The sequence below is a fragment of the Euprymna scolopes genome, chromosome 5 (assembly GCF_053919585.1).
Source record: "Euprymna scolopes isolate OS-2025 chromosome 5, ASM5391958v1, whole genome shotgun sequence".
Lineage (NCBI taxonomy): Eukaryota > Metazoa > Mollusca > Cephalopoda > Sepiida > Sepiolidae > Euprymna > Euprymna scolopes.
The window spans coordinates 132451553-132464374 of NC_136486.1; the positions used below are offsets into that span (position 1 = coordinate 132451553).

At 32.8% G+C, this 12822-nt stretch overlaps 1 protein-coding gene across 13 annotated transcripts in view; it reads right to left on the reverse strand.

The window, feature by feature from the left end:
* The window catches only part of LOC145276974 (serine/threonine-protein kinase tricornered-like), a 582645-nt gene that overhangs the window by 137900 nt on the left and 431923 nt on the right, over nucleotides 1-12822 (reverse strand). For all 13 annotated transcript variants that reach the window (XM_080128524.1, XM_080128529.1, XM_080128525.1 and 10 more), the window contains one exon: nucleotides 10662-10713. In XM_080128524.1, the coding sequence (XP_079984650.1) occupies nucleotides 10662-10713 (52 nt within the window). The remainder of the gene's footprint in view (nucleotides 1-10661; nucleotides 10714-12822) is intronic.

The window sequence follows — 12822 nt, forward strand, 5'->3', positions numbered from 1 at the left end:
GCAAGAACCCAGAAGGGAATTCCAAAGTCTAGCAGTTCTGGGGAAGAAACTATTAGAGTAGAAGGCTTTCTTATATCTGGAGATCTCTACTGTGTAGGAGTGGGACTTTGGGTTTGTCGGAGGTATTTACGTTGAAGGGGGGGGGTACAAGGGCTTGTAGTTTGAAGCATCCACCATTAAAATACTTGTTAAACAGGCAGAGGGATGCAACATTTCATTAGAGGGACACAGGTTGAAGCTTAGATGACAAATGGCAACTCATTTCAATCCTATCTAAGAGTGAGAGACTAGTAGCAGATGCATCAGCCCAAATGTGACAATACTTCATACATGGGCGAATGGTGGCCTTATAGAGGTACAGGATACTTTCAGGTGTAACTTTCTAGCATGGCAGAGAGAGTCTATCGTCTTGCAGCAGCCTTGGCAATGCTCTCAATGTATCTGTTCTAACTCATGTTCCCTGTGAACGTTAAGCTGAGAAGTTTGAATGAAGTTCTTTCAGGTAATGTATCCTTAGCCATAACTATTAATGGTTGAGAAGGTTTCTTGTAATTATTGAAGAAAACAAGCTTAGTCTTGGCAGTATTGAATGTGACCATCCATTTTTGTCCCCATTCCACTACAGATTGGAGGTCTTCCTCTAGTGTTTCTGCTATTGCCTTAGATATGTGTTCATTAGTTTTCCCCTCGTGCCTGTTGAAGAACGTGGTGTCATCAGCAAATATACTCATCTCTGAGACAATTTTATCAGGGCATTTATAAATATTAGGAATAAATGTTCAAGGATAGATCCCCAAGGTAAACCCACATTTATCTAATTGTTTCGATGTACAACAGTCGAGGATAATCTGGATTCTTCTCTTATTTAAGAAGGATTTAATTATGTTGAGTATTCGTCCAGTATGATCTGATTTTCCTGAGAAAACCATCATGCCATACCCTGTCAAAAGCCTAAGATATATCTAGGGCTACTGCCCTATGCTGCCTTAGCCAGTGCATGGTATATACGTTCAGAGATTACAGTTAGAATATCTGCAGTAGAACGGGCTTGCCGAAATCCATATTGATGGTCCGACAGAAGTTTAGCAACTGTAAGGTGGTGAACTAGAGCTTGATTAATTATGGATTTAAATATTTTGGCGAAAAGAGGAAGGAGGCTAATATGGGGCGATAATTTAATGGGTCAGTTCTTTCACCAGAATTCTAGTAAACTGGTTCCACAGAAGCTGTTTTCCAGCAGTCAGGAAAGCATGATTCGTTAAGGCATTTGTTGAAGAGTTTGGAGACAACTAGAGCAACCTCAGCAGAGCATTTTTGAATAGTACAGCCGGGATGAGATCAGGTCCACATGCTTTTGAGGTGTCTAAATTTTTTATGATATCATGCACCTAAGGGGTGATTTTCAGATCGTCTAGTGTTTTGTCAGTCCACAAAGGAAAATCAAGGAGGGAGTTGTTTGCTAGATCCGATGTAAAGTTTGAAACAAACTTACTCGCAAGCATGTTAGCCTTCTCAGTTGCCGTACAAATAACCTCATGATTGTTGGATAGTGGGGGGGGGAAAAAAAAAAAAAAAAAAAAAAAAAAAAAAAAAAAAATCGGTGATTGCCCATTATTTACTACACTGTAGATTTTCTAGAAATCTCCAGTTCCTAATTTCTGTGATCCAATGCGTTTTCTGGTGGTTTCAGTGTATTCTCATTCTTACTTCTATAAACTTTTGTCTGTTTGTACTGGACTTATGTCAGATAAATCTGCAGTATGCATGCTGTCTTTAAGCAATGGCAGCTGTACAAGTAAACCGATGTGGCCCATATAGCATCCCTGCAAATCTTGTTCCAAATAGTAGTCTCTTACAAGCAAGTAGCACTGTGCCTTGTTTGGAGTGAAAAATGAGTAAAAATAAATTTGTTTATCATTTGAGGGATTCTTTTGAGTCTCAGTTTCATCCAGCATTTCAACTTTGTTCGATTTTGCAAAGAAAGCCGATTATCATTTTCTTTGTTGTCATGTATCTTTCAAGATTAATTATTTGCGCAGGCTTAGAAAGATGAACAAAACATGAAACTGCAAATTAAATGTAAAAAAACTCATAATTTGCATAGGAGAGGGGGGTACTTATTTTATTTATTCAACATATTTTTAAAATAAACTACTAATTAAAAACTAATAGAATTTAATTTCCTTATTTCTCAAAACCTGTACATAAAAGTTAACTTCTTAAATTTTCAACCTTTTCAAACTTTAAGAATTTATCAAAATTTTTCTATTCATCCAATATTTTAAATGTTTTTGTGAAATTTTATGCTTTTTCGAATAAAATAAAAATTATGTACTAGAAAAACGTCTTTCTTCAACTTTACCCCCCCCTCAAAATAATCAACAAAAACAAAAAAGATAAGGATTGCACTTTATCACAATTTGAAGATTAAAGATAAATTAATAAAATGATATATTTTATTTTTAAATATTTGACGGCTATGGATAAAATTACCTATAAAGTTAGAAATTTAAAACTATTTAAAAACAGCAATGTCGAATGTTTTGCTTGAAAAAAAACAATGTGAATGAATATAGATTTACCTGTTATCTAAATTAAAATTTTCTTTATTTTGTCAATGTTTCAAAAATATTTATTTGCTTCATCAGGCGAATATTTTAATTAGAAAATATGTAATTTTTTCAAAGAAAAAAAATTACATTTTAATGCAATAGCTTAGATATAACATTTAACTGATAGCAAAAGTATATTCTTTTAATTACGGAAGGCCTTAACTGTGAATCATAATGCATACGTTTTATGTTTTCGCAATCATTTATGTTTATCGATGTTTCCATACTTTCAAAAAGCCAACCGTCAAAGTTTTTCAAACTGCTACCACATGATCAGGATTACTTTCATTTCAGTTTTAAGTTGTTCGATTAAACAATGTAAAATGTTTACATACAAAAAAAAACAAAAACAAATAAAAAAACATGTTAAAGAAATTTTTTCTGAATTTAAGAAAATTAAAAATAAAGAAAAGTCTCAAATTTCATTTTCGTAATATAAGAGAAAAAAAAAATACTGCTCCTCTCAGAACATAAGTATTTTTTGTTGTTGTTCTTTAAAACAACCTAAAAGTTGTTGATATGCCTTAAAAAAAATAAATAAATAAATAAAAATAAATAAAAAAAATTGTCTAGCCCTTCAGTTAAAATTAAGGATACGGGTAGTAATAATAAAATCATACATTTAATAACTGCAATGATGACTATTTTGCTATGTTTACCGCCTTATCCCAGTTACATAGGTGAAACTATTTTAGCCTGTAGTTCAGACACCTCCCCATCTGCCCCTAAATACCGGAGCAACAACAGTGCAACCAGCGAGTTAGCAGCGTACACAAATTGAAATCCACATCGTTGTCAGCGTTATCAGAGGCAATTCTGATTTGGTGCCAAATCAGTGAATTCTTGTCTCCTTTTCAGCTCTCTTAGTTATTCTCTCTAAAACATTCATTCATGCAAAATGATGGTAGGAATAAAAGGTTCAAGCAAGTCCTGTGATGGGCATCAATTAATAGCACTAACCTATTTCACTTGCACTGATAACAGAAAAAAAAAAGAAAAAAAAAGCGGTTCCATTTTGGAAGTAGGAAATCTGCAGCCATTACACATGGCCAAACCAGGATAAAAGTCACAACATCGTTTCCTTTATACCGAAATCATTAAACAACATGCGTATAAAAAGATACTTTCGTGTTGTTTTTAGTTTTTTCTCCCACTTTTTCCACAACCCCTTCAATTTCTATACATTTCTCCTGTGATAGTCGAGTTTGTTTCTTTTCGTGTAGATTATTACTCGCAACTAGACTTTAGCACATTAAATATGGGCAAAAGTTAGAGCCCTTTGACTTAGAATGAGTGCTTATGCCACATTGATGGTTGAATATGATTAAATTTGTGCTCATTTTTGCATAAAATACTAATCCCTAACTGTGCATCGAACGGATACCATAATACTTAGTTTACTGCACCTTATCATAAAGGTTCATACAAAATTTCCGACAAATCAGCACAGTAGTTTTTGAGAAAAAGTAGAAAAGACAGAGAAATAATATAGATTCTTTAATACAAAACACTATTCTAGATGTTAGGTAAATATCAATGGTGTCATTTTAACTGTTTCTCCAAAAGTTGTTTGTGTGTACACACATAGGAACAATCAGACTCATGGAAAAGAATTTTAAAAACTACCTGGCAAATATACTTGGTGAACCAAGTGCAAGGGAAAATAGAAATAATTGCACCCAAAGGAACGGTTAGAATCTTAAAAAGATCTTAGTTGAAGCGAGTGAAATAGTGAATGAATGTCTGGCATCTGGTAGACTGGCCCATCCTCAGCAAAAAACAAAAGAAAATTAGAACAAATTGACTATATGTACGTTTGGTCATCCATACATGTAATCTCTTCTTCTCTATATAAATAAAATGAACTCATTTTTTCCCGTGGGATTTTGACCTTAATAGGATTAAAAGTCAAGATATTTCATGCAAATACATTATGCACAAACGGCAGAACAATATCTGAGGTTTGTTATAGGCTTATTAGTTCTCAAATTCCTCGATAATCTTAGATTTCTATACTTTTTCTGCTGAGAAGTCACGGCCAAAATCGGTTAAGATCAATGGAAGTGGTAAAATATTTTCTCTTAAAAATTCCTCCTCCCCCTGCCACCACTTAACACCGTTTGGAGATCGTTCACAAGGAACAGTTGAGAAGAGAACACCGATTTGGCTTCGTAGTTCTATCATGTTAAGTTATTTAAAATCACTAAACTAAGCTGCAGTGCTCTGTGGCGTAGTGGTAAGGTTGCTGGACAATTCACATTATATTTTCACGTTCGCGCCGACCTACCATAGTGTTTTTTTTTTTTTTTTTCCTAAACAACTGGAATGGACTTTTCTTGGTGGCCTAACTGTTAACGTTGCAGATGTTTTTTTTTTTTTTTTTTTTTTCACACTTTATTTTCCTACTTTTACTCATGACTCCGGGTTTGATCCTTCCTACTTACCTACCATAACATTTTTTAAAACTCCCCCCCCGTCCCGGAAACAAACACTCGGGCAACGCCGGGTACCCCCGCTAGTATGTTAATATAGCAGAAATGATCAGAATGCTCAATAACATATTTAAGAGCATATATTTTCATCTTAAAAAACATACATTAATTTGATTATCAATCGCTACTTTTGGTTTCACAAAAACAGAAATTCAGCCAACAGGGTTAAAGATACTAAATGAATCCATTCCTTAGTGGATATTGCGATGATCTCACAAAGTTAAATTATGAACATCAACTGAGGAACAGATTCATTTGGTATCTTGAACACTGCAGGTTGAATTTCTAGTTTTTCTGAGAAACCAAAAGCATCGCTACATGATCAAAGTAATATATAGTTTTTTTTTGTTTTCTAATGAAAATATATGCTTTTTACACACGTAACTAAACACTCCGGTCATTTCTCTTATATTAAAAATACAACATATATATATATATATACATATACACACTTGATTTTTTTTTTTTTTTTACGGCTTTATTCTTGACTGCTTATCCAAAAAGTGTGTTTATTAATTAGATCATCAAACTGCTTTTGGACAATATTAAAATGCAATTGCTTCGGACTATATATATATATATATATATATATATATATATATATATATATAACTACTTCATTTACTCACATAAAATTAATATACGAAAGTATAGATTTATGCATAAACTTTAAGTATTTACTTCAAAAGTATCAATACGTAGGTAGAGCTAGTTAGTAATTTATAAAATTACTGTGGCGATTAAGCTTAATTGCCATATATATTTTATAAATTACTATATATATATATATATATATATATATGCTTCACTGTATATGCATTTGTTTTTACTTCAATATGGGCACTCATCAGTGCTTTAATGTACACAAAAAACGACATCTTCACCTGGGAATAATTTCCTTATCTAGTATTCACTTTGTTTTTTTAATAGTATTCTATCATTCTATTTTTCACAACATTCTATCATCATATACCATGCGCAAGCTATATAATCAGGCCTCATTAGTACAAAAGACTTGTAAGTTTTAAAGAAAAATTATTTTTAATTAATACAAAAACCTTAAATATTTATTTTTACAGTCCTTGCTTTAGTATTTATGTGTAAATCCTTTATTTTTCGTTCTTTATCACTATTTGAAATTATACACTGAAAGATGAAACTAAATTAACCCTCCTATTTTGTTTGTCAAATAAACATAGAAGATACTAAGAGAGTTAGTATTATAGAAATGAATTAATGAGTTAGAAATCAATTCTTATTTTCATGATTACTTAAAGAAAAAAAATGATGACTTGCATTGATGACTCCTGCTTCTCTTTGCTATGTATCTTCTTACCTTTAGAGTAAAAACATTTATGAATGAATGAGCTAGAGTCAGAAAGTGAGAGTATTATACAGTGATTTTGGGGAGGGGGGTGTCTAACCTATATACCTGCTTCTGGCCAACATCACAATTTGTCAAGTTAAAGAAACATTTTAAAGTAAATATTCTCCAACAGTGACTTTATATTTGCTGCCATAATCGTGATAACAGTGACCGTTTTAATGGTAGATGTTTTACATTGAAACTGGGGCAACAGTATCTATTACAAGTGTCAGAAAAACTGTATAACTTGTTGAACTGCATCCACACAAAACTTCTTTCATTCATTTTTTTTTTTTTTTTTTTTTTTTTTAAATATTTTTATTGGGAATAATTAAGCATTAAGTCTTTCGGGGCATTTTAATAAAAACATTTTTGTTTTAAATGCATAATAAATACTTGCTAATATGCTTCATCCAGTCACCTATTTTTTGCTAGCCGGAGAGGATGGTATCATGACAAACGAACATATACTACACTATCCTCCTCCCCACAAAGAAAACGGTAATACTTGAAAGGATGGACCGCACAACAGATACTACAGCAAAGCCGCCCCCCCATTCTTTGGGGGGGGGTGATGCCTAAGAGGATGGCATCATAGTAAAACATATCTACCGCTTCCTGCAGATGGAGGGTTAATGCCTGACAGCATGGTATTATGCCGAATGAACAGATACTACACTACCTTCTTTGAATTTAACACAAATATATTACATTAATCTAAAATCAAACTTAATCGAGCATTAAAAGATAGCAATTATACAGTTTTGGCTTCAGATATATAGTTCAGCTTCAGATCGACATTTATTGAATGTGTTTCTACCAGTATTTTATTTAATTTGAGAAATTATTGAGACTTTCAAAATACTCGTCATGTCAGCCATTTGTTCATTATTAGTATAACACAAACAAAAAACTTATACAGGTAAGTAGAAGAGTAACTTATTTTGCCTTTGGTAGCATTTATTTGCTACATATTTGTTTATTGGTCACTTTTTCATTTTGTTGCCTATACCGCAAAACGCCCAAAATTGCTAATGAAGAACAAAATGCAGGAAAACAAAACGAAACATCTCAAAATGAAGTCAGATCAGATTTTGCAACAGTTTTGCATTCTTGCAATGTCATAAAACACACCCATTAGTAATAATGTACCAGCAAACTTATTCTGTCAATATTAAGAATTCGGTTTCTTGGCCTTTTGGCTAGAAGCAAAGTGTAGTATCTGTTCTAATACTACACTTCATCTTTTCTGTCCTCAGCCAGCAAAAAAGTCCTACATGACTGAGGCAATTTTAATTTTTTGTTCCAATCCATAGTGCCCCTTTTTGAGGAGCCGAATCTCCCCACATTAAAAGCCGACCTTGTCTCTAACTTCGCCCTTGTAGTGAGACAAGTAAATAGGAATAATAATCGTTTTGAAGTAAAAATAAATACAAAAACTTTTAAGGTCAACAAATTTCTTGCCTGCCAAAATAATTAGGTATTATCTGTATGAAATTTAGAATGTGATTTCATCTATGAAAATTATTATTTTATTTTTTTAAATCACTGATTGTTTTAGATTTGGTTTGCCTATTTTACACAATACCTATTGTATGCACTTAATCGAACACAAGTTATTTTTATTGATAGATGGGAGTAAATCATGCATTCCTCAAAAGTATCAGTGTAATCAAACGCAAAAGATTTGGTACAGTAAATCCCTTAGTTCTCAGTAGTAAATTGTTTAATTGACAAAACAAAGAAAAAAAAAGCTTGATATAAAATTTTTAACAGTAAGTATACATTGAAAAAAAAAAAAAAAAAAAAAAAAAGAACACACTGCAATATGACAGCATTTATCGGCATTGAGGTAGAAATTCCCATTTAATGGTCCATCTCCAAACACGTTGAAAGCTAAATTTAGGTTTATCAATCTCACTTCTACAAATATTTGGCATAATCTGTAAATAGAAGCACATTTCCAACAATCATAATCAGCATGCTATTGATATATAGTAGAAACAGAATGGAGGCCAGTATGTAGCCCTAGGGAACACCCCCTGCATGCAACCATCTCAGACGACAGAGTGCTATTTCGTATTATTTGGATTCATTGGACTATTGTTCTTATTTTGAGTGTCATTTTCACAATGTAACATCTGACCTTCAGAACCTGTGGCGCAGTGGTTAGAGTACTTGGAAAAATCAATTGTAAAAGTGACCTTCTTCTGAAAGTTGAAGGTTCAATCCTCAGTGTGGGCGACTGAAAAATACAATTGCGAATTACTTAGGACCTCTATCCAATCATGGCTGATGCAACAAGAGCATGCTACCCCCATGAAGTAAATAACAGATTCCGTTCGAAATTCCGTTCAAATTCCTGAGTTTGACAAAAATATTATCGAGTTCAACAAGATACACCTGAAGAAAGTCAGAGGTTACATCACCCGAAACACAGTGAAAATCACACTCAAGATGAGAACAGTCATCTGATGAATTCAAATAATATGAATAACCAATCCTCATCTCAAAAATTCAGAAACAAAGTGCCATTCATCTGAATCTTTTAGGTACGATAAATAACGGATCATATGCACTTTATGACCGATTTACCGAAATATATTAGTTGTTGAGTATATAGAAGTAAGCAGTAATTGACAAAATTAAAGGTTTTTGGAAAAGTCAAGAACAACAATGTCAGCCATATCTATTATCCATTTTGTTTGTGACCCATTCTTTAATCAAATTAATTTGTGAGATACAAATGTTTCAGAATGAAAGAATAATTGAAATGGACAAATGACATCAACAGGCATATTATGCATATTAGATGATATCACTTATGAGAACATAGAACGGAATTAAAAAAAAAAATTTTTTTATTCTACTAAATTTCATTTTAACCAAAGTGGATCTCAGTAGATGAATACAATCCAGTCGATAGGCACCTAACATATTACTAACATTGTAGTTAACATCACAGACACTATAGTCCTAACCAATGTCAAATTCACTATCATTTAAATCTATTGTCAGAATGTTTAGCAAACAAAATTATCTTTTTTTACTTGTAGAAACAGGCTACAGTATAAACATTGATAGATTTCTTATGTTAGTATTTTTCTTGTATCATGTAAATTATCTGTCCCCCCCCCACACACACAAATAAATAGCAACTTGTTTGTTCTGACAATTTCACGTGTAAAACATTAATTAAATAGGAGTCCAACAAGACCACACCTAATATTACTTTCAAAGAAACAAATTGCTTTTTCGTAGTTCATACCAGATAGTCTATTTTTGATCATTATTTTCATGGCAGGTGCTCAATTGAGCTATCTCTGGTTCCACTCTGTAGACCATTTGCAGCAGATACTCATCTAGCTACAGCAGATGACAATTTCCCTTATTTGTCTGTGCCTAAAACTAAAATTCCATGATCATAGTTTCTTTCATAGAACTGCCCATTTGTAAAACAATACCACGGAACTACTTCCTAGCTGACTATAACATGGCAGTTTTCAAGTCTAATGTGAACAAGATCCTACTCAGCTGTCCTTAAATAAGCAAATACTACCCAATCTAATAATTTCATGACTTTTTTTTTTTTAAATAAACACTAAGTAAAGAATTATTTGACATAATTTCAACAGAAGCTGCTTACTATAATTACTTCAGGATTGCCTCCAAGAAACAAATGATTCCATATTTTGTTTAACCATAACCTCGGTGGAGTGGGGTCACACTGAAAAGTTTATAAGTGTATCTTATTAACTAGAAACACAGGATCCCCTATATAATGGAAAATAGTAAAACAAGGGCTTGAAATTACAAAAACTATCTGCTTTTTTAAATCATTGACTTTTGGCAACATTTATCCAAGATGGGTTGAGCTTACTCCTCCCATAAAACACAGCGTACCAGATAAATGCAAACCATGCACTATGGTCCACAGCAGCCAAAATAATGGTAGTCAGCCAGTCCTGGAACCAACGGTGAACACACATGTGGATCAGAGGAGCTTTAATGGTATGTAACAAAGTCTTCAGCTGGCCTCTACAGTGTTTTCATCAATCTTTGAACGGTTCTGGAGCTTTTGCTTCATTGGATTGTGATACGCAGCATGGCCAAACCAATAAAGTCTCCTCTTTAAAAGAGGTTGGTTAAGGGGAATGATCCTCCATTATTAGAAATATTAAATAAAGTTACCTGTTCTTCAGATAATCCTTCCTCATCCATCGACTGTTCCAGCAGCCGATATCTGAAAAAAAAAAAAATAAATAAATAAAAAGAGGGTGAAAATTTAAAAAAAAATTTCATGCAAAAATTTTAATCTTTAACCTTATTCAAAGTTTAGCGAGTGGCAGTAAGAGTTCACTTCTTCCAGACAGAACCAAGAAGAATCACCTGATCTACTATGTATGTAGCACATAGTAGAACAGAAGGAAAGACCAACTTTTTAAAAAAAATTTTTTTACAAAGGAATCACCACTTATCAAGGCCCAGAGGCTACTCGAGGATAAGAGTTAAAGAGTGTACAGTGGTCAAAAGGGCAATATAGTAATCGTTAGAAGTGTAAATTTGTTAAAATTGGATTACTTAAGAGGAGCGGCTCATCAAAATCTTTACATTGGACTAGAGGACGGCCATATTGTACTCAGCTGGAAAGCAGGTAAATAGAATAGTTCCACAGGTGTGCAGTTCTTAGAAAGTAGCTTTGTTTATGGAATCTACGTTTAGGTTTAAGCACAGATAAAGAGTGGGGGGGGGGAAATTATTGATAGTGTTTACAGCCAAACGATTAAGATAATATCCAAAATGGATAAAGACTACTTGATTAAAGGATTTTATTATCCCCAATAAAAAAATGACCTAGTAAAAAAAATTGATATGAAAAAAAAAAATAAAAATAAATAAAAGTCAAACATTGCTTGACCAATGTTTCTACACATTTATTCCATTCATAAAAACCAAATTGTTACTGGAAGGCAAATTGTATACAAGTCGTTTAAGTAAACTTATAGTTTTTGTTCACTAATTTGTGGACAATTTCTCTTCATGTTTTCGCAATAGTCAACCATTATATCTATATTTATGTCCTCTATATTCTTATTCTATATATAACACAAGCATGACTATCCGGTGTTGTCCAAGGGAATAGAAGAATTTAAAAATGTGTGTAGCATGTGTATTTCAAAACTTCTTTCTATACATTTCTTCTCCCCAGTCAAGAATGCAATCTCCGAAATAAAATAAAAAATAAAAATAAATATTACAATATTGATCAGCTAGGATAACCAACAAATGTGTTTTACTTTCTGAATAAAACAAGTTATTTTAATGCCAAAATAACGTAATTAAACTTTGTATGGCAAGATAAATTGCTGAATGTGGTGGATGACGTAAATTATAAGAGACAAAGAAGTATAGCAATATATGGAAAGATGGATCCTCATTTGTTAGACCTTTCTAATTTTTCTTTTATCTCTTTCTCTTCCCATCATTTATCACCTCATTTCCTCTTCTTCCTACATCAGAACATTTCAAATTATTTCTTCTAGCACACGGTGTTCTTTTGAAATCGAGTGCTAGTTGTCACAATGTACTCTCGTACCTTTTGTTTGCTGTTTAATTTGTGAACAGTTTCACTTTATGCTTCAATAACAGTCAGCCATCATAGCTATATATATATATATATATATATATATATATATATATATATATATATATACACACACACACACTAACATGGCTACTTGGTTAGCCAGGGGCACAGAAAAGTTTAAAATGTGTAAGGTTTTAATTTTAAAATTTCTTCTCTCTCTATTCCCCCTTAGTTCAAGACAGCCAAAAAAAATAAAAATAAATAAAATCAGCTTTGTGCCTCGTGTAGTTTTTGACTTCAGTTGGACATACACACAGAACTTGAATGCCTACTGGAGAAAGCTTGAATGCCCACTAGGCACTATCCTCGAGTGTCTAAGGCCTCTCTGTACAGGGTTTTGCCAGAATAACCTAGTATGAGGATACTTTTCCCTAGAAGTAAACCCTGACCAAATATTCAAAATCACATTTTGTATTCGCTGCCCAAATAATATCTCCTCACTATGGCTAACTTACATTAGCTTTTATGAGGAATGGTGCACCTTCTCCAAGTAATGTTACCTCCAGTAACAGCACGAAGCTGGATACTTCAATAGACTAGATAAATTCTTGTCCTGGAATCCAGTAATACCAAGAGACCAAAATAAAGGTATACTGCAAGATATGAAAATGGTTAATTGGGGAGCGGAAAACTATGTTCTCAATTTCTTTACTAACTCAGTGTTTGAGAGATAAAGTTTAATGAAACATTTGAATATCTATGTAT